We start from the raw sequence: 23,191 nt of genomic DNA, 5'->3' as shown, positions 1-23,191 counted from the left end.
AAACTTAAGAGAATGATTCCTTACCTATCAGTACCTGTGGTTCTTCAAGATGTTTTGTCCACATGGATCCACTCATATTGCACCTGCATCTAATGCATGCAAGATCTCATATGTATGAGGCACATGTGCGCCAAGACTGGGATCCACACGGACAAAGACTCAAAGAAGAACTGTCAAATACAGGTCACATTTTTAGCAGAAGCTATTGTCCCTACAGAATCAGATTGGGACACCAAACTCTTAGGACAATATCGTTGTTTGGTTCCTAACCTTTGGGTATGTTCCCTTCATTTTTCTTTAGGACAGTTAATCTAATTTGTATTAAACATAAAATAAAGTGACTTTGTAAAATTCAGAATATCTAAAAGTTAGTAATATAATTTTTAATTCTTAGGTGGTTACCTTCGCTCTTTCTTATCAGTAGGTTTGTTGATTTCCCTGAAGATGTTTGATAGAACTCCATCTGTCCAATCTCGCGTGGTAGGGTCAAGAATACCATACAGCTCAATCACACTCATGGCTTTAGGGTTCAGCATATAAACCTTTGTCACTAATCCTAGCCTAAGCAGAGAGGTAACAGAATGAACAATATTACCAAACACAACACAACCCAAGTTAAACTTCGCACTAAGCAAACACTACAGTAGGATAAAGTTTTAGGGAAGATCACAGCATGAGCACATAGGACTGCTGCAGTACATTTGTCCTATAGACTATGCCCTTTCAAATTCTGATTCCCTTACATCTACTTCTGTGCTCACCTGGTTTGGGCCTGGCACAAAGTATTAATGACAACAGACTTGCCACCTCCAGTAGGTCCAACCACCATAGTAGTATGACGAGTTAACATTGTCTCATACATTTGAACTACTTTATCCACCTGAAAAAATACACATTATACACTTAGATAACTGTGTATAAAAAACTCATATGGGCCAGATCTTCAGTTGGTGTGTATCAGTATAGCTCCACTGACTACAGTGATGCCACTCCGATATACACCACATGAAGATCTTACCCACTGTTTACAACAATAATGTTAAACAATTCAACATTTCTTCTACCTGGATTGGTAAAACGACATAACCACCTTCTTCTAGCACTTGTTCTACAGCATCGTTAAAGTTAGGATAGCGGACTCGAGGACAATCCAGGCCAGGAAACAAGTCAGAGATCAGGCCAAGGAAGAGAGGTACATCTTCAAACACAAACTTAGGAAGATTCATATCTCGGAGAGCTCTCATCAATACCACATCCTAGTCAAAACACAAAATAATAGAGAATCTCCAAATATTCAACCAATTTTCAAAAGTGTAAATAGCCTAGAAAATATTTATATAATACCGTTATACAATTATTTTAATACAGTGTTGGCAATTTTTACTATATGCGCTCCTGATACCTTTAGATAATTATCTTGGCATGAATTACTGTTGGAAATAAAAGTTATTTCAATAAGGATGAAGCTGATCAGTTTCAACTGGTATTTTAAATTCCATTTTTTCATTATATGAACCAAATTTCCAAACATGGGTGCTGGAATGTCCCAAATTACTGGTTGTTTCTTGAATTAATTCACAAAGGCTCACTGTTAACATACTTACTTGCTTTAGAAAACTCTGCAAAACCTACATTTGGATATACAAATGTACTGGAAGGTATGGTACAATTAGCAGCTTTGCATGTGCAAATATGGGTTTTGATTATTCAACTGGCATATAAGCATTTTTGGTGAGCATAATTTAGGTGTTACATTGGAAATTTTTACTCTGTATATTCATCTAGCCTTTGCATCCTAGATATAAACATTAAGGCCCAGATCTTCCAAAATACTCAAGTGCCTAATGGCAGTTAGATGCCTAAATACCTTTAAGGACCTTGTCCCAAGACCTTCAAACGTATGTACAAAGTATATACAAACTAAGGGTTAAAACAGCCGTACTCTTCCTTTTATCTGCATTTTGCTGATAATGTGGTCTTCCCATATTGACACACCCTTTCTGTAAGCACTGCATGTAAAGAGGTGGTACCTGAACATTGTGCAAAGAATGATGTTGCTCAATAAGTAAATCATTAAGTGGGAAGACAAATGCCACAGACAGGAAAGCATCCCTATTTGTGTAGCAGATGTACAAACGGCATTCTCAATACAACCAAAGATACTATCAATGAACTGCTACATACGGTGCTACATACAGATCCACTGAAGGTGGTAATTTCAATAAACCTTTGAGAATTTACACCAGTCATACGGGGGGCAGTTCCTCAGCTGAACACAGTAAGTCTACCTCATTAAGATCAGGTGATCCTCTCTTCAGTTCTCCAGCCATCACAAGTACAGACTTGAGAGCACGCAGTCCAAAATCATAATGATGCTGTTTAGAAAGTTGCTCTCTTGCTAACTTGTATAATACTGTCATCTTTTTGGCAAGGGCCTATTAGAGAGTGAAGACAGAGAATCATAAGAAAGAAGTCCCAATCCACACACCACACATGTACATGTTTTTATTTTACTTTACTTTGGAGTAAACTTTCCCTACCTTTGCCAAAAGAAAACCTTCGGAAAAGAGCATGATTTCGCAGATTTGCTGGAGATCTGGTACAATCACAACCACAGGCCTGAATAAAGCTTTTACAGATTCAGGGAGCTCAGTACGGCCAGCATACCCAGGATTCATGGTTATAAAAATGCCCATTCGTGCATCCAGGGAAATTTCCTGCCCTTCAAACTAAAACATAAACAAATGTCAGACTATACTGACTCTGGCTTAAAAAGATAAAATGGAAAAAATGCTTTGCACTTCTCTACTATACCTTTTACCTGAGGATCTCAAAACTTTACAATAAATAATAAATTAAGCCTCACAACCCCCACGTCAGGTAGGTAGGTAGGTAGATGTTATCATCCCCATGTTACAGATAGGGAAACTGAGGCACAGAGCACTTAAAGGGAAGTGCTCATTATCTCTGAAAATCAGGCCAATTATTTAAGTGCTTAAATATGCACTTAAGTACTTAACTCTTAATACTCAAGTGTAATACGTTGGCACAAGTAAACTGAATCTTATGATAGCCTCCCCGAATCCCATGCCTTAAGTACAAGACTAGCCTTCTTTCTCAAGAGGTTTTGTGTGTGTGTGTGTTTACCTGAAATGTTTTCAACTGATTCATTAGAGCATTTCGTATTGTCTGGATCTGAGAAGAGATGACTGAAAGCACAGAAGCATCTATACGATTAAATTCATCAAAGCATCCCCATGCCCCACACTGGGCAAGACCGGAGAAAATTTTACCAACTGCCTGAAAACAAAACAAAAACAGCATAAAAAAACATTCAGGATTAGCACATTTTGGCATATAGGACACCTGTAAAGGACTTAACAAAGCTTATGGATACTTGTCTGCCTTCCCACTCCAAGGTCTATTGCTAGGCTTAGTCACTGTATGCTGGTGGCCCACAATGAGCTTAGAATCTTATCATCTAGCCACTGATTCTCACTGTTACAAGGCAAAGCCAGAATCCTGAGCTCCAGCCACCTCAGGAACTTAAACAAGAAACATTTTTTTTACTATATTTCATTTTCAACTACATGGGATTTATTTGTAATTAGAAGAGGTCTTCTTCGAAAGCTAAAGGCAAGTCATTTAGCCTGGTCTTTGTGCATAATGGTGCTAGTATCCTGTTACCAGAGAACGCAGCCTTCTAACGCTTACTTTGAAATCCATGCCTTCGCCGCAGTTTGTTACAACACACAGCAAGCCCAGGGCTTTGGCCAGATCCTTGGTTGTCTCCGTTTTCCCTGTACCTGCTGGCCCTGCAGGTGCTCCTCCCAAAAACATGGATAGAGCCTTTTGGAAACAAACCACAAAAGCAAGGCTGAATGGAGCAGGGTAACACACTGCAATTCAGCTCAAAGGCTTCCAACAAACATTGTCAAGAAAGTCACCATGTTTGCTCAATAAAAAAGTTATGCAGGTTCCTTACATGCCACAATGTAGCATATATATATGTGTGTGTGTGTATGTATACATATATACACACACACACAGTACAATATAGTTTAGCTATGTGGATATCATATAAACCGTTACACCTCAGCCCGGGTTTGGGTTGTTTAGCAAATATACTAATTAGAGGAGCAAGTCAGTCAGAGATTGCATCGCACTCATGAATTTTATGATTTATTTCTGCTTCATCCCTGTTTGCGCTCTTCCTTCACCTCCCACAGCTGCCAGAGTGCCTCTCTCCTCGCATTTCCAGTTCTGGCCCCTGCCAGTCAGCTTTTACATTGCATGCACCTCAACAGTCTCTCCAGCAAAGACTGATACGTAAGAATGGAAAGTCAGCAGAGGATTAGGCAGAACCGAAGATGAGCACCAGAAATTAGAACTGAAAATACTGGCTGAGGTAGGAGTTTTGGCAGCCAGCAGCAGAGGAACTGGAGATCTCACAAAATGGATCAACCATCACTGTAATAATGCCTTAAAATGATCATCTTTCAGCCATGATTTTAACAAAACAACCAGCCTTGAAGCTGATCTAGCCTTTTACATAGTCTTTAAAAATTTCAAATCACATGGGATTTTAACTGAGTTTAAATATACTATTATATAATGTGATCACTTGCGGAAATAGAAAGGGGCAATAAAATAATTATGTTGTGAACCCCAAGAAATATATTTCAACAGAATATTATATGAAAAAAGCCCTTTAATATATACCTGTGTGAGTGTTAGATAGATACGATCTGTAAGGGGAGTGATTACTAGTCTTCCATTCAAGCCCATATATTCATAACCATAGGAAAAGGTGCCAGTGCATTGACGCACATTCAGGTCATCAGGCTCTCGATCCCAGTAAAAACGCAGCTGGCTTTCCCATTCAAACTCTCGAGCTTCCATGATGCTATAAAGGAGAAAGCAAAAGATTGTGAGTACAGAATACAATCTCTCTAGAATTATCTCAGCGGGTCAGTGGATTACCTGTCTCTTACAAACGAATCAACAATATCTCTGGCATGGACATCAATGATGAGAACAGTATTGTATTTTTTTCTGTCATTTCTATTTAATGGCTTTGTGATTCGGGTAACCAGGGCATCAATCTGCTCGTGCATTCTCTTGGCATAAAGTTTCATTGCCTGTTTTTCTCCTTTCTTCACTTTGTGAAAGACGTCTTCCACCTCCCAGGTCCACCAGACCTGATTAGCAGCCAGCACCATCATGCCTTGATACATCAACATCCAGTCAACTCTATGGAAAATATGGATAATATATTTGAAAGAACAGTTCTACCCTGAATTTTTGGAACAACTGTGATATCAATCTGTCTTTCTAGAGACAAGAGAGCACTCTGTAAAGGTGTCAAATACTATTTTAAAAAAACTAGGAAATTCCCCCACAACAAAACTAACTTGTAGTTAAAGGTTACTAAGTGCAATTCATAAAAAGACAAGAAATACCATTACACACATCATCAACACTAAAAACTAGGGCTGTCAATTAATCACAGTTAACTCACGTGATTAACTCAATAAAATTAATCGTGATTAATCGCTGTTTTAATTGTATTGTTAAACAATAAAATACCAATTGAAATTTATTAAATATTTTTGGATGTTTTTCTACATTTTCAAATATATTGATTTCAATTACAACACAGAATAAAAAGTGTACGCTGCTCACTTTATATTATTATTTTTTATTTCAAATATTTGCACTGTAAAAATGATAAATGAGAGAAACAGTATTTTTCAATTCACCTCATACAAGTACTGTAGTGTAATCTCTTTATTGTGAAAGTGCAACTTACAAATGTAGATTTTTTTTTGTTACATAACTGCACTCAAAAACAAAACAATGCAAAACTTTATAGAGTCTACAAGTCCACTCAGTCCTATTTCTCGTTCAGCCAATCACTAAGACAAACGAGTTTGTTTACATTTACAGGAGATAATGCTGCCAGCTTCTTCTTTACAATGTCACCTGAAAGTGAGAATAGGCATTCACATGGGACTTTTGTAGCCAGCATTGCAAGATATTTATGTGACAGATATGCTAAACATTCGTATGCTCTTTCACGCTTCGGCCACCGTTCCAGAAGACATGCTTCCATGCTGATGATGATTGTTAAAAAAATAATGCATTAATTAAATTTGTGACTGAACTTCTTGGGGGATAATTGTATGTCTCCGGCTCTATTTTACCCGCATTCTGCCATATATTTCATGTTATAGCAGTCTTGGATGATGACTCAGCACGTTGTTCATTTTAAGAACACTTTCGCTGCAGATCTGACAAAATGCAAAGAAGATATCAATGTCAGATTTCTAAAGATAGCTACAGCACTCGAACCAAGGTTTAAGAATCTGAAGTGCCTTCCAAAATCTGAGAGGGACGAGGTCTGGAGCATGCTCTCAGAAGTCTTAAAAGAGCAACACTCTGATGCAGAAACTACAGAACCCAAACCACCAAAGGAGAAAATCAACCTTCTGCTGGTGGCATCTGACTCAGATGATGAAAATGAACATGCGTGAGACCGCACTGCTTTGGATTGTTATCAAGCAGAACCCGTCATCAGCATGGACGCAGGTCCTCTGGAATGGTGGTTGAAGCATGAAAGGACATATGAATCTTTAGCGCATCTGGCATATAAATATCTTGCAACATCGGCTACAACAGTGCCATGAGAACACCTGTTCTCACTTTCAGGTGACATTGTAAACAAGAAGCGGACAGCATTATCTCCTGCAAATGTAAACAAACTTGTTTGTCTGAGCGACTGGCTGAACAATAGGACTGAGTGGATAAAGCTTTCATGGTAAAGAGATTGCACTACAGTACTTATCTTAGGTGAACTGAAAAATACTATTTCTTTTGTTTTTTACAGTGCACATATTTGTTATCAACAATAAATATTAAGTGAGCACTGTACACTTTGTATTCTGTGTTATAATTGAAATCAAAATATTTGAAAACATAGAAAACATCCAAAAATATTTAAACAAATGGTATTTATTGTTTAACAGTGCGATTAATCTTTTTAATTGTGCGGTTAATCTCAATTAATTTTTTAATTGCTTGACAGTCCCATTAAAAACCATTAAAAACTAAGGAAATCACAGGCTCTGGTTATGTACACAGTGCTGACAACAACCTTAACTTCCAGTTGTGCACACAGATGTTTAAACAGAAAAATTTTCATGGCCCAGCACCCAAGCAACCTTAGCTCTCTCCTTACAGTGAGTCTAAATGAACCTTATCCATTCAGCACACAGCTTCCCTCTGAACTGTCCATAACAATTTAACACTGCATTCTTATCTGTCAAAGGTTGTATGACATGCAGCCTCAGACAAGCATCATATCAGAAATACTTTAAAAATTCAATAGTACATTAACATAATCCATCTTATCTATTGATTTATCTGTCTATGTTATTGAAGAATGTATTGATCTATGTATATCATAGTGCCTATCACTGAAGTGCATAAGCACATACAAATACTCATCCAGTCTTTTTCTCCTGAGTAAAATAATTCCACTTAAAAGTGGACAATGTCAAAGGACACAAAGCTAGTGGGTGAACAGATCCTAATTCCTAAGCAAGTTCATAAAATTATTCTTTATACTGAAAAGCAACTGTGAGTGTCAGAACACTTGGCCTACAGAATAACCCCCAATACATAATCAAGGCTGTAAATTACATTTCCAGTTATTCATTTGGAATTTATAGAATTAGATTTTGTTCTTCAAATGGAACACTTTAAACGCATTTTTAAAGATAACATTTTTTAAAGATATTTTTTTTAAAGATAAACAGAACTACATGGGCAGAGTTAAAGTTGTTTAGATGCTGGGGATTGAGATTTTTTTCTGTTTAACTGTCTGTGCATGTGAACTGGGTGGCAATCAATTTTTAATGGACCCTTAACATACAGAGTAAGAGAAGGGAACTATATTTAAATAAAAAAGCAAGTTTCTACAACACTTTCTCTATGGTTTATATAGACTTCAAACTATTAATGGTTTATTATGCTTCAATTGTTATCCTTATCACTTTGATTACTTCACCTGCTTCTATCTTCACAGTATCGAAAAATGGCCTCTTTAGTAATGAGTCTGTTTGTTCTTCTCATTTCAACCAGAACAGCTGTCATCCAGTTCTCGACTCGGCCTTCTGCTGCAATGGCCCGCCGGAACTCCATCACTTCTCCTTCGGCGGAAATCATGGCTGTTGCAATTTTTTCACCACTATCACCCTCCTGAAATCTCAGGGATGCTATGTTATCATACATCTGAAACATGCCAGCAGAGGAACACTTTGTACGATTTGTACGAGAGGTTCCTAAGATCTAGGGACCTCACTTAACACCCATTAGAGTGCAGGATCAGGCTCTGAGCAATCATATATAGCAGACAAATTATTTTTAAAGACTGACAGCCAGATTTTGCACAGACTTATATCCCATGAACCCAACTGCAGAGTGTAAATGAGCATAGAATTTGGCCCAATTAAGATTTTTACAGAAAATACAAATTTCCCAAGAGTTATAGAGATGGTTATTCCACAGTAGTTCACTATGGGGTATCCTGAATCTTCCTCTGAAGCCACTGGTACCAGCCATTGGCACTGACAGGATACTGTACTGCATGGATCACTAGTCTGGTCCAGTCTGGCAATTCTTGTGTTTCCTATGTTGCTATTACAGCACGTTTAGTTTGAAAGAAACACTAGCAGGCTCTTAATAATATGTATAGTATAGAATCTTCCACCTAAAAATCATAGTGCGCATGGAGCATTCTCATAAGCAGGATGCTGTACCTTTATCATGTGTTCCTGAACGCAGAGCGGGTCACTACTACCAAGGATGCTGAGCAACTCATCATCAGATATAAAGAAAAATCGGGGGAAAGCATTCCGCTTTGAATCCAGATAATCGTTCAAGCTTTTCTGACATTTCTCTAGACCATCACTTATCTGCTGGAGGTCTGTGAGTCGATTTGGGGCTTCACAGCATTTTTTTATCACTGGGTCTTTTACAGTGTCACCCATTATCTACGGACATAGAAAAGAACGTTTAGAAACTACTAAGAAGTAACATCGAGGAGCAAATTGAGTTAGATTTCTCTTATGGCAATACTGAAACAATATAGGATATTATCATTATATATAGTCATACTTTTTATTATTATTTACTATTTCTACAGTACTAAGGTATGCATGATGCCTTAGACAGATAAGTTGTGAAGCACTTGCAGCTGCAGAACCTTTATTACTGACAATGATGCAAGAAATGGAAAGGATCCAGCTTGACTATCAGATCACAGCTTAAATGCGTAGGACTGGCAATTAGGAAAGAAAATATTTTTACTTGTAAACTGATTTCTGTGCCAAGTAAGCTCACTGTCACATCGACATTTTTACAATCAGTTTGAATAGCTGGGAGTATCGCTAGAGAGAAGTACTTGCTTAGTCAAAAATGTTAGGGCACTGACATCTATAAATGGAGGACTGCAGTTAAATATGGACCTAAAAGCAAAACATATCACGTAATTCTCTCAATCACAAGCCATTACAAAACAGGTCAGTTACTTGCCCTTTTAAATATCCTGTCTATGTTGTCAAATTTTTTTGCTTCCTCTGGAAGCTGTGATCTTATATCCCCACCAATAAAGATGCTCTCCAGGTACATCCATTTCCTCTGAACCACCATCCAGACCTAGAAGAAGAGTCAAGTGTTACAATCAAAGAAACAAGTTCTATGGAAAATCTTGATCATGAACAACAAAAGCTAGAGACAAATTAATCGTTCAGTTTCTTCCCTACCTCAATAACTTCACCAATCAAGGACAGAGTTTTTTCCCAGTGGTGAACTGTTGATAGAAAAGGACCTACAAATCGACTGCCTGAGATACTCTGAAGATTGACGGCATTGTCATCAAGAATCTGAGTAATTTCATCGACCGGTCCCAAAATAAAGCCTCGCTCTTGAGTGCCTTTGAAATACCTTTGTACAGTGAACTTCATGTTCTCCCAGGTTTCCACTATCTCCTTAACACCCTGGACGTGAACATAAAAAGAAGGCTGTTTCAGTCCTGTAAAACTAGAGGACAGTCATTCTAACATCAAAATGAAAATCGCTCATTTAGGAAGTCTTTTACACAGATTTTTCTAGCTCTAAAGGGCAGGTCTACTCTGAACAGGGACAATGTATCCATCAGATCTATTCTTAGTGTGCATTATGAGTTTTATCTGCTAATCTCAATGCGAGAAATAAGTTCTTTCTGCTTTTTATCACTACAGAGCCAACACAGCTCAGAGAGAGATGGATTTGGCTCCATCTAGTGCATCATTAACAGAGCTATCTTCTCTGTTACCTCCAGTGCAGCTCCAGTGAAAATAATTCAGTTATACTAGTATCACTGAAGGACTTATCTGAACTGCAGAACCTTTATTACTGGCAATGATGCAGAAAACGGAAAGCATCCTGCTTGACTATCAGATCCCAGGTCAAATGTGCAGGGCTGGCGGTTAGGAACGAAAATATTTTTAATTGTAAACTGATTTTTGTGTCAAGTAAGCTTTCTGGTAGACAATAAACGTGGAAAACTACCTTGACACTTTTACAATCACTTTTCAAAGTAGACTCACACTTTAAAACCCATCTAATCCAAACAAGGATCACACAAATGGCTAACATAACCTTTTTTGGCAACTAAAGGTTAAACTATTTACTGCTATTCTAAATACCATTTGATAACTAAAACTGAAAGATCAAAAACAATGAAGAAAATAAAAACCTCTGTTGTCATTAAGTGTCTTCAAAACAAGCTAGATATTATTTAAAAACTTTACCTTCTCAATGCTAAGCTCTTTAACAGCAGATCCCACTATCTCATTGATAACATCTGAGTATTTGTGCAGCTCCATAGCAAACATATTCTCCAAGGTGAAAGTTGCTGTTGTCATTTCAAAACTAGTGCCAGTTCTCTCCATAAGATCTTTCCAATGCCTGGAAAAGTTTCAGTAAATCAACATGTTATAAACAAGACCAGGTATTATCAATAGGGATCAACTTAAAATGCAGGGAATAATGCTATCAAATGAAGACAAATTGGAGGGAACATTCATTTCCTAGACACTCCATCTTCCCATCCCAGCCAAACACCAGGTTGGGGGTTGGCTCAGCAGCTCATTCTTTACTTCCCACAACTCGGTGGGGGTATGGTTTTGGCAGTTCCATGTGATGCAGATAAGAGAGATGAACTGGTAGCTTTGAGCTGTCAAGCTGTTCTAGCAGAGAAAGGGTGGTTTGAATGTCAGGGGAGCTGGTGATAGGAAGGAGGAGCATTGATTTGATCAGGTCTCAGCTACTTCTGCTTGAGATCAAATGTAAGGAGCAAAACATCAGTCAGCAGCCAGCTTTGAACTAAGCACAACCAGTGGTTATCAGATTCCAGCAGTGTTTCTACCATTCCAGACTAGAACTACTAGCATTAGACGCTAGATCAGTAGCTATAATATTTACATGTTCATTTGATTGCACAGAATAGGTAATTATGTGGAACTATCACATTTGTATGATCAAGTGCCTAGCTGCCAGTGCAAGTGAGATATAACCACATGGCCACATTTTGCATGCATGAATTTAGTGGCTGGTCTGAGATACTGAGCCTATGTGTCTAAGATTTTGGTTTTGTTCATTTTGTCAAGCACTATGACACAGTAAATGTGAAAATTACTGTCAACAAATGTATAATAATGGTCCTGTGCTCGATACAGTCTAGAATTATATTTAGAATTATATTTCATGTTTAGAATGAGACTTCATATTTTACATAAAATACACACAATATTTACACATACTGCATCATCTTGTGCGATCTTAGTAATTGGATATCAACTATTATGGTCCATAATATGCAAAATGTTTGCATGATTTCAACATCTGAAATTAACAGTTATAACAAACAAAAATAAATGTCCTTTCACATATAGAAAATTCCTTAAACAAACAGGATCAAACCTGTCTCTCAATGCTTCATTTTTCAAATCAAGCAGCAAAGGAATGGAGTCCTTGAATGCCTTCATCTTTGCTTCCAGGTGATAAGCCACCGGCACGCTGCGCACTTGCTTGGGCAGCTTTCGGAGGCTTTTAAGAAATCCTTCAATTCCTTCTTGGAGAAACTGCACATTGAGATTTACCCAAAGGGTCTGCGACCATTCCTCTTTAGCAGCCTGGAAACAAGGTAGATGCAAACATTCATAACATTTCCTTTTAAGTTACTATGAAAGGAATGTGACAACATATTTATTATTTCTACTGCAATAGCATTCAGAGGCCCAGTCAGCATCAGGGCCCAAATGTGAAAGACGCTGTACAAACAACATAAAAGGCAGTCCCCTGCCTCAACGAGCTTATAGTCTGATTTAAGATAAGACACAACAGGGGAAGCAGTAATAAGAACCTGCTTTACAGAGTCACAGTCTGGCTTTTAATGTTACCACATTTTAATTATTCCAAAATCCATTTAAAAAAAAAACTCGTTCAAAGACCAACTAAGGTCACTTAGGGCCAGCCTGAAATCCGTCTACTCACAATGAGCACTGCACCTAACCACAGGAGCAATCCTACTGAAGTCAATGAGACTACTTGGGGGTAAGATGCTAACCAGCATGAATAAGAGTATCAAAATCTGGACCTAACTACAACATTACACTTCCTGGACCAGTGTGTATAACTAAAGCACTATTCAGATAATCTACATTCTGGTAGTCAGAAGGATAAAACAATCACAACTTATTTCAGTCAAATGGATAGGAACAGACTTGACTGCAATAAAAGGGAAGTTCTATATTATACATATTTTTATAGAACACTTACTCTTTGCAACTTATAAATTTCATAGATCTGCTTTAGACCCTTCATATCCTTCTGCACTTTTAATAAGTCAGGGTACATTGTGATTGGAAGGTCAAAAAGTTTCTCAGCATTAGCCAACTCCTGACGATTTTTCTCATGTTTTTCCAATTCCTTATCAAAAATATCTAAGAGCTCCAATCCTGTAAAGAGAAGGAAAGTCTGCTAGACAAATATTTTTCATGGGTTATGATGGATAAATAATGCACCACTTTTGTATACATATACACAAATTATATTTCTTCAAATGTCATACTAATTGTTCAGCTTGTATTTTAAGAGGGGAAAACATTTTGAAAGTACATAGGTTTCTGTTTTCAAGTGTATCAGGCTTCACACTACTTTAGAATGTAACTACAGAGACATAAGTCTTCTTACCTTTGTCAAGATTCTCCCCAACAGCACCAGGCCCCTCAGTAGTAAATCTGTGGAAAAAATCTGCTATCTGGCTACTGTAGTCTCCAATCTGCTCCCTTGTAATCTAAAGGGAATATTGTTTGAATTAGGGTTTTTTCCTTCCTTTTCTAAATGCATTTTAAACATATAAGGTAAAAATATTACCTCCGTGAATGTCTTTTTGATGCTTCCAAGGCTGTGATCAACTTCCGATGCATCAAATAAGAGGGTCTCCCACATTTGCTTAATCTTGTCGACCAACTCTCTCTCTTCTTCAGTTGTCTAAAGAGAACACACATATGAATACAAAGTATGTGAGCCAAATCCTGAAACTCATACTCACATGAAGAATCCTGACAGAGGATGAAATTGACCCATGGTGCAAAGGCAGCACAAGACCTTCCACATCATGAAAGCCTTCCATCAGTACAGTGAGTACCCTTGAATAAGGCAGTACATGCACACCAAGGAAAGTTTCTTCTCACCAAAACGACACAGGTTAGGGTAGATGGCCATGGGGTGAGTACGCCAGGACAGGGGTCATGAGATGGACATTTTTGCAGATCTTGTTTCAACACCCACACAACTAGCACAGAGAGCTGCAGCTCCTATTCCATCTCACTGGGCAGGAAAAGCAGATATGGGGGAGAAGTGCACAGCAGCCCTGCTCACTGACCCTGAGTTAGAGTGGTTGATTTCACCTCCCAAACCGCACTGCACTCAGTGCTTATTGATCCAAAGCCTATTGAAGTCATGTTTTTCCAACTCTTTATCAAAAATATCTAAGAGCTTCAATCCTGTAAAGAGAAGGAAAGTCTTCTAGACAAACACTTTTCATGGATTATGATGGATAAATTATGCACCATGTATGTATACATCTACACAAATTCCATTGATTTCAATGAGCTCTGAATCAGGCCTCCATTCTGCATAAAGCCCAGTCACTGGACTCTATGTGAGTGGGGTGGATTTCCCCAGTGAATGGTACCACTGACTTCTGTGGGAATACCCTCACAAGTAGGAATTACTCACAGGAAAGTACGGGTTACATGATCAGGCCTTCAGTTATGAAATATACAAAAACATTATTTAAATAACCTGAAACTGAGCTAAACAAATGAATAACAATCTAGTAAATTTCAATCTGGGAGTAACAATGTGAAAATATTACTTTTTGATTCTGTTAATTCAAAATAGTTTAATTAAACTTCATTTGTTTACACAAAAGGTGTTTGTATCTGAAGCACAAGTATAAAATATATATGGGATTAGACATAAATTCACTTACAGGAATGTTATATACTGCAAGGGTCCGGTATCTCTCCTGAATGTCTAAATATTTCAATTCCACTTGTAGAGTCATATCTTTGATCTCTGCAATTGTGCCAAGAACAAATTTGAGATCTTCCAAAGAATCAGGAGTTTTCCTAAGGTTTTGTGATAATCTCTATAAAAGAAAATTACTTTTCAAAAACAGCATTAAGAGAATAATTAGGCAAAAACATAGACAATTAAGTACAATTATATTAAGTCAACTCGTGTAAAACAATTAAATAATCTGTATGTATTTTTTTAGTTAGCAGTTAGTTAATTGATGATAAAGATGAACCCAACAATGTCTGATTGAGATTTCTTTTCCCCTCATAAAATAGGAGGCTTAGGTCATGCAACTGTGCAGCACCACTCAGAGCTGGTTAGAAAGACTGATCAACACTGAGCAGAGAAAATATCTACCTCAATTTCTTCCTGAAGACTGAAGAGTTCCTCTTTTGCAGATTCATTGAGAAGTTTTCCAAGAGAAGTCACCCAACCTTTTGCATTTTCCTGTACTGTGTAGGCTAAAGGGCCCAGGGTAAGCCTAATGCACTGTTCATCTTTAACCAAGGGCTGTTGAGTCACTTCTTGAGCGATCTTAATATAGAACTGCAACTTTTCATCAAAGGTGACACAAGCTGGTTTCTTTGCAGCAAACTTCTCCATAACAATGGCTTTATCCAATTTCCACAGAGGGCGATATCTCTGCCATCGATTCAAGTACTTGGTGAGAGAATTCAGGAGCTTGTGTATGTTTTGAGTGATGAGAACAGCCTGTTCGATTATTAGTGGGTTCTGAGAGATGTCATTAAAAAAACTTAAGGTGATGAGTTCGTCTTCTTCAGCATGCTGAGGGGGGCAGTCGATACAGGTGCCGTGCATCCACCGTACAAAATGCTAGAGTTTTAGTATTAAAATAATAGTGTATTAATGGGGGTGGGTGAAATTAGTGATAGTTGTTAGCCCTTAAGTAGGAGATTGCTCTACTAAAATACTCAAGGCTTAATTCTGATCTGAAGTATTCAGGCATGTTGGACTTTTAAAGTTAGCTGTTGGGCATTTGACAAAAGAGGACACCTATCTATCTGAGATCAGAACTGAGCTCAGAGTACCCTGTAGTGCCAAATGCATTCTTCCAGGCATTGTTATTTGGTCTGTTTTTCAAGTCTGTCTCCTGAGGATGTCATAAGCTAGGCCAGAGGGGCAGGTACAGGTCAGTCAGGCTCAGCAAGAAAGTAGAGCATGAGCTGTGAGTTTTGGAGTGGGAAGGTGGAAGGCAGGACTGACCTGTATTTATATTTTTAGGGGGTGTGTTGTCTGTTCATCAGTGCAGGGTAGGATTGCTCCTAGAACATTGTTTCTTTTCTGAAAAGAAGCAGTGAGCATCCTACGATTGTGAACAGACCCCTGGCCAGATACCATATCCCACTGAGCTAGCATAGGAGTTATGCACCTTCCTGAGTGCTAGGTAAATAGCCTGCCCTTCTGCTTGTGAGGAGGTTGGTGGTTATAGGAAAGGTTACCTACACCTCTTTTCTTCTTAGCACACATATGCATAGGGTCCAGTCTTAATTGTATTTGGATGCTATTTCCCTGCTGGTGTTTATATATGTATAGGACCAAATCCTAAAGTTCTTACCCAAGCAAAACTCCTGATGAAGTCAATGGGAATTTTGCCTGAATAAAAACTGTATGAAGATCTGAGTTTGGTCCTTTGTCATTAGCACAGTTTGTAAAATAAAACAATATACTGAATATTTTTATTCCAACCAATATAATCAAAATCTTCCCCTTGACATATGTTCCAATACAAACATAAAGCAAGAATAACTCATTGTGTCAACAAGCAAGCCCTGAATAATCTTTATCAATAATCACCTTAGTGACTTCAACACAGTCTCTGATACAATGAACACTCATTTTGTCAATTTCACTGGCATTAGGATGCAGGATTATCTCAGGAGCAGATAAAATAGTTTCTGTTTGGAACAGTGGGACATCCCGAAGAACGGCTGCATTAAAAGCCTGCAAATTCCTGCAAAAAAAAAAAAAAAAGTCAGACAATCTTAATCTGCATTTTATAGCATCATAGATAGGCACAGATATGTGACAATAAATAGCAGGAATTGCAGGCATGAGGTCAAACTCTCCCCTCAGATGTGCAAGTCGCTCCCAATTAAGCCATTCAACACTGACTTCAACAGGAGGCCCACATGTGCATCTGAGGACAGAACTTATCTCATGTGCCATGTAGAGACTGGTTTGATTGGTAAACTCTTACGGGGCTGCAAGAAAACAGGCAAGAAATTGAACTCTGGTAAACTGATTTCACAAACATTCCCAGAATACAGCAGGGGAACTGCCCTTTGGCGCAGCCTAACTGGCACAATGGGGCTGTAGCAAAAAGCATAATCCACTCTCGGAGCACCCCGGTGCAGTGTGCCTCTAAAAGTCAGCTCCACAGCTGCTCTCCACCACAGGGGGCACACTCTGGAGCAGGCTGAGCGTGTGGAATAAGAGGAATAGGGTGGATCAAGGATTGGAGGAGGTATAGCCAGCATGCTTTTACACCCAGTGATTCTGAACCCCTAAAATGGCCCAAGGGGCAACTGTAAAAGGCATTCAAGTTGTTTGCCTGTATTGTTAGAGAAGCAAAGAGTAAGTGCTAAATAGGTCTCTATTTACATGCATCCTATTAGAAATCTAACAATGCGACCTAATTAGCTTGTAGATGCTAAATCCTGTTCCTGTCTTATAATGCTTCATTACTGTATTCTATTGACACAGAGATCAAAGGGGGATATTATCATTTAGATGGGACTTGTGGTGTAATATTATTGTCCTCATCCTCCTGGAAACTTGTAATTCCACATAGTAAACTACCTGTGAAATATCTTGATAGTTTGACAGGTTGTCTGTACTGAGCCATCTTGATTATCACTTCAAAAGTTTTTTTTCTCTTACTTAATTGGCCTCTCAGAGTTGGTAAGACAACTCCCACCTGTTCATGCTCTCTGTATGTGTGTGTATATATATCTCCTCAATATATGTTTCACTCTATATGCATCCGAAGAAGTGGGTTGTAGCCCACGAAAGCTTATGCGCTAATAAATTTGTTAGTCTCTAAGGTGCCACAAGTACTCCTGTTCTTTTTGCGGATACAGACTAACACGGCTGCTACTCTGAAATCTAATAAATTTGTTAGTCTCTAAGGTGCCACAAGTACTCCTGTTCTTCTTGATAGTTTGAATGGCTATTGCTAAAAGTATTGTCTGAGAAAGGACCCACTGAATAGAGATCACAGACTATCAGCTCGCTTTCATCAAAGCCTACATGGTGGAGTTGCCTGTCAGCACCCAACCTGCTTCAACTATAAAGGAAGCCTCCCAGCCTGATCTCTTTCATCTCTAATCTGCTTAAATTTTGAACAGGGAAAGTGTAAAGTGTAGGATGGAGTTCTTCCAAAGAATTATTTGGAATACCCTGGAAAACGCATGGAAAGACTAAGAGACTTTACATCTAAAGTGCCTTTGGATTCTGACCTGTTGGGATAACTCCAGAGAGACTTTGACAAATCAGCAACTTCACCATCTCTGCTTTGAAACTGACCTAAAGTCTTTACACACATTTGTACGTATATTGCTCTCTTAACCATTATAACGCTCTTCTTTCTTTTTCCTTTTATTAATAAATCTTTGATTTAGTTATTAAGGATTGTCTGTCAGCATGATATTTTGGTAAGATCTGAGATTAATATTGACCTGGGGATAAGTGTCTGGTCTTTCAGGATTGGTGAACCTCACATATGGTGAATCAGGTTTTCAGTAACATCACTCTATATTAGACTTGGTTGTGTAGATTGGAGCCAAGGGCTGGAAAGCCTAAAAGGGAGTGTGTTTGGCTTCTTGTTAACCAGCTACAGAAGCTCTTTTGTTACTGGCTTGGTGAATCTAGTTCTAGAACAAACCACCAGCTTTGGGGATTGTCTGCCCTATTTCTTGCAGTCTCCCCTAACTGTAGCATCCTCGGTGTGGCCCATCCAAGCACCTAGTCACAGGGGGGCTGGATTAAATTTTAGCACCTATGAATTTAAAAACAACTGATTTGAAAAAAATAAACAGATGCAAGACAGTAAATCTATTAAACAGATGCAAGACAGTAAATCCATTAGACTTACTTCAGAACTAACTGTGTCAATGTATGATAGATTTTATTTTCCCAAAATGCATAATAGGGTGCTAGTTTTGAAGCTTTGCCAGTGTTTGTGTTGGCAACCAGCCCTTCCATTTTTGTTAGCAAGGGTCCAATGGCAACATACTTTCTAACAATGTGTTCCACGTCTTTAGATCTTTCGCGCTTAATATACTCAAAGAATTCCTTCACTCCTGTAAAAGTTTATGAGAGAAAATTATTATTTATCACTATTTAGTTGTAATAGTAACAGCAGATTAACAAAATAATTAGTTGGGATTTATCTTTGAACGGTAAATTCATCTTGCAAGTTAATTTAGAATTTAATCTTCATTATTATATTAATACCTCAGACCTTTTGGTGAGTACAGATTCAAGAATCCCAAACTTGACTAAGACAGAGATTTTTACATATGGCGATAACATTTTTAATTATCAGAGACATTCTGAAATAGCTAAACTCCACTAGTGCATGCTAATGACTGGAAGACCTGCTGTGATGACTGAATTTCACAAATGAGTAAGACGCGACTCCAGCCCCATCCTCTATAACTGCAGTCTTCCTGACAGCACTTGTGCAGTACAGCTGCACAAGAGGGCAGGAGACACTGTATACAGACTAACACGGCTACCTCCTGATACTTGTATATAGGGGACTGCAGCACCAAGGAAGCCCCCACACAGCAGCACATGGTGGAGGTAGGGGAAAGGCCAGGACATGGATGACCAGAAGAAAGGCAGATACACGTTAAAAGATCCACTGCTATGTAGATCTTCATGTCTCACCACCACCAGCGGGGATATTGAAGCTTTGCTTGTACTCCCTTCACTGTACTATGACACTGTACTGTAATTAGCCTTGGGAAGTACTTAATATTGTGTTCTCTTGGCAACAATAAAAGAGATGTAGCAAGCACACCACTTCAATAAGACACTTCACAAAGCTGAGAAATGATCATACAAAATATAAGACCTACCAGGAAGTTCATCCTCATTTTTCAAAGGTGGGGATTTAAATAGATTTGTTGACTCTATTAATAAAAGCTTGTTGTTTATATCTCCGGCATTCTTATGAATCTGATGTACAAGCGATTCAAACTTCCCAATGGCTTGGGTGCACCGAACAATATAGTCACCAATACCTTGAAAATAACATGTCCATTTTATTCTCCTTCTTCAACATATCTTACACCCTCATTTTATTAATTAGCCAATCTAAGCTTCTAAAAGAGCAATGTAGCCAGTGCAATGCCCATTCCTTCTAAGACCAAAAGGTCACTGTATTAGCATGTCATGTATAGGGGATGCAATTCCATATTCATTGGGGAAGACTAAGTATGTACTTCTTTAACAGGCACTGGGTCAGGCCAACGGACTGCACCATATTTTCCACAGGGTAACAGTCTGTATTCCTAAACCTGGACTGTGCACCAAAGCTACCACAGTTCAATTTATGATATCCTTGATCTTGAGCTGTAGTCACTTCTGCTCAGCATTTTAGATATAAAAAACTACTATAAGTTGACAAGAGAAAGAAAAATGTATAGCCTGTGAGATGTTTCACTGAAAATTAATATCTAAAGGACATTTTAAAAATATCATCTATATTACCTAAAAAGCAACAGAGAGTCCTGTGGCACCTTTAAGACTAACCTTTAAAGACTATCTTTTCTGTTAGTCTTAAAGGTGCCACAGGACTCTCTGTTGCGTTTTACAGATCCAGACTAACACGGCTACCCCTCTGATACTTGATATATTACCTAAGGAGTTCCAGTTGAGTCTCTTGTACCCTGATCTAAATACTTTCCAAAGCTCTTGAATGTGATCATCAAGAAGCTGGATTTCTGCTTCATTTAGTGTTCCCATTAATTTGTGATAGTGATCCAACATCTGTTTCATTCCATCTGTGTATCTAAAGAGAGTCACAAGCATAATGCAAAACATTACAATAAGGGTATTGCCTAGAACATCTGAAAACCTAATTTTGAACCCAGACATGGAGTGCTACACTGGTAGTTTTCCCAAGATTAACAATTTAGTCACCTAACCAGAGACTACTGGCACATCTCCTCTCTGTCATCCTGCTTACACATCAATGCTATTGAAGCCTTGTGGATGGGGGAAGCGGTAGATATGGTATATCTTGACTTTAGTAAGGCTTTTGATACTGTCTTGCATGACCTTCTCATAAACAAACTAGGGAAATACAACCTAGATGGAGCTACTATAAGGTGGGTGCATAACTGGTTGGAAAATCCTCCCCAGAGAGTAGTTATCAGTGGTTCACAGTCATGCCGGAAGGGCATAACAAGTGGGGTCCTACAGGGATCAGTTCTGGGTCCGGTTCTGTTCAATATCTTCAACTATTTAGATAATGGCATAGAGCAGTGGTTCCCAAACTTTAACAACCTGGGAACCCCTTTCACTAGAATGTCAAGTCTCGTGAACCCCCTCCTAAAAATGAATATTTCCAGGGATTTTCTCCTTCACCTGAGTATAAATAATAAAAGCAGTGATCTTGGAAATATAATTTGTTTTTAATGACATGCTTATTACACACTATTTATTATTATTATTATTTATCATTACAGTATTTGTATTACATTATGAAAATGGCAACACTTTTCCAAGATCTCACTTTTGTAGCTTGTATCACTTTGAATAAGCCTGTTATAAGACAAGGCTCCTATGTTTCATCAAGGAGTATCAGATGTGAAACAGCATGAAGGTATTTAAGAAGCCAACTCAGAGTTCCTCCTACACAAGCATTCAGGTCTTGAGCAGTCCAGGCAAACACTTCATATTACAACAAAGCTTAAACTTATAATATATGGAGATATACCTATCTCATAGAGCTGGAAGGGACCTTGAGTCCCCTGCCTTCATTAGCAGGACCAAGTACTGTCCCTGACAGTTTTTTTCCACCCTGATCCCTAAATGGCCCCCTCAAGGATTGAACTCACAACCCCAGATTTAGCAGGCTAATGCTCAAACCACTGAGCTATCCCTCTCCTCCCAATCAAGTCCAGCCCCCTGCCTTCACTAGGAGGACCAAGTACTGATTTTGCCCCAGATCCGTAAGTGGCCCCCTCAAGGACTGAGCTTACAACCCTGGGTTTAGCAGGCCAATGCTCAAACCACTGAGCTGTCTTTCCCCCCCTTGCTTGTTATAATAATTTTAAAAACAATACTAGCTGCCTATTTAATTTTAAAAACAGCAAAAAATATCCACCTCCCTTTCCATTTCTTATAAGGAGTCTTGAAGTTTAAATCTCCTCAGTGTGATAGATATGCTTGCTTTGATCTGGTTAGCTCTTGGAAGTCCAGGGGCTCCGGTCTGCTGGCCCAGTGCTGCCTGGGGTCCCTAAGGTCAGCTCTGTCCGCCATTAGGGAATTTTTTCCCGAAACCCCCCTGTAACATTTCGCGAACCCCCAGGGGTTCACAAACCCCAGTTTGGGAACCACTGGCATAGAGAATACACTTACAAAGTTTGCGGATGATACCAAGCTGGGAGGGGTTGCAAGTGCTTTGGAGGACAGGATTAAAATTCAAAATGATCTGGACAAACTGGAGAAATGGTCTGAAGTAAATAGGATGAAATTCACTGAGTACAAATGCGAAGTACTCCATTTAGGAAGGAATAATCAGTTGCACACATACAAAATAGGAAATGACTGCCTAGGAAGCAGTACTGCGGAAAGGGATCTGGGGGTCATAGTGGATCACAAGCTAAATATCAGTCAACAGTGTAACGCTGTTGCAAAAAAAGCAAATATCATTCTGGGATGTATTAGCAGGAGTATTGTAAGCAAGACATGAGAAGTAATTCTTCCGCTCTACTCGACGCTGATTGGGCCTCAACTGGAGTATTGTGTCCAGTTCTGGGCGCCACATTTCAGGAAAGATGTGGACAAATTGGAGAAAGTCCAGAGAAGAAGAACAAAAATTATTAAAGGTCTAGAAAACAGGACCTATGAAGGAAGACTGAAAAAACTGGGTTTGTTTAGTCTGGAGAAGAGAAGACTGAGAGGGGACATAACAGTTTTCAAGTACATAAAAGGTTGTTACAAGGAGGAGGGAGAAAAATTGTTCTTCTTAACCTCTGAGGATAGGACAAGAAGCAATAGGCTTAAATTGCAGAAAGGGCGGTTTAGGTTGGACATTAGGAAAAACTTCCTGTCAGAGTAGTTAAGCACTGGAATAAATTGCCTAAGGAGGTTGTGGAATCGCCATCATTGGGGATTTTTAAGAGCAGGTTGGACAAACATCTGTCAGGGATGGTCTAGATAATACTTAGTCCTGCCTTGAGTGCAGGGGACTGGACTAGATGACCTCTCGAGGTCCCTTCCAGTTCTGTGATTCTATGAA

General features: G+C 38.7%; 1 protein-coding gene across 1 annotated transcript in view; it reads right to left on the bottom strand.

Annotated features, from left to right (window-relative positions):
* The window catches only part of DNAH10 (dynein axonemal heavy chain 10), a 106,979-nt gene that overhangs the window by 56,085 nt on the left and 27,703 nt on the right, over positions 1-23,191 (bottom strand). The window contains 24 exon segments of the mRNA XM_029912620.1: positions 403-561; positions 762-880; positions 1,065-1,256; positions 2,289-2,435; positions 2,541-2,729; positions 3,148-3,300; positions 3,715-3,849; positions 4,723-4,906; positions 4,984-5,253; positions 8,072-8,295; positions 8,823-9,056; positions 9,598-9,720; positions 9,828-10,061; positions 10,857-11,013; positions 12,028-12,239; positions 12,886-13,064; positions 13,300-13,402; positions 13,483-13,599; positions 14,606-14,764; positions 15,052-15,528; positions 16,510-16,666; positions 18,809-19,016; positions 19,800-19,964; positions 20,583-20,734. Of these exon segments, the coding sequence (XP_029768480.1) occupies positions 403-561; positions 762-880; positions 1,065-1,256; positions 2,289-2,435; positions 2,541-2,729; positions 3,148-3,300; positions 3,715-3,849; positions 4,723-4,906; positions 4,984-5,253; positions 8,072-8,295; positions 8,823-9,056; positions 9,598-9,720; positions 9,828-10,061; positions 10,857-11,013; positions 12,028-12,239; positions 12,886-13,064; positions 13,300-13,402; positions 13,483-13,599; positions 14,606-14,764; positions 15,052-15,528; positions 16,510-16,666; positions 18,809-19,016; positions 19,800-19,964; positions 20,583-20,734 (4,449 nt within the window).

Source organism: Terrapene carolina, unplaced genomic scaffold (genome assembly GCF_002925995.2).
Source record: "Terrapene carolina triunguis isolate 2854851 unplaced genomic scaffold, T_m_triunguis-2.0 Scaffold234, whole genome shotgun sequence".
NCBI lineage: Eukaryota > Metazoa > Chordata > Testudines > Emydidae > Terrapene > Terrapene triunguis.
Note: the sequence above shows the minus strand (reverse complement) of the source record. Positions and strands in the feature narration are given on the sequence as shown.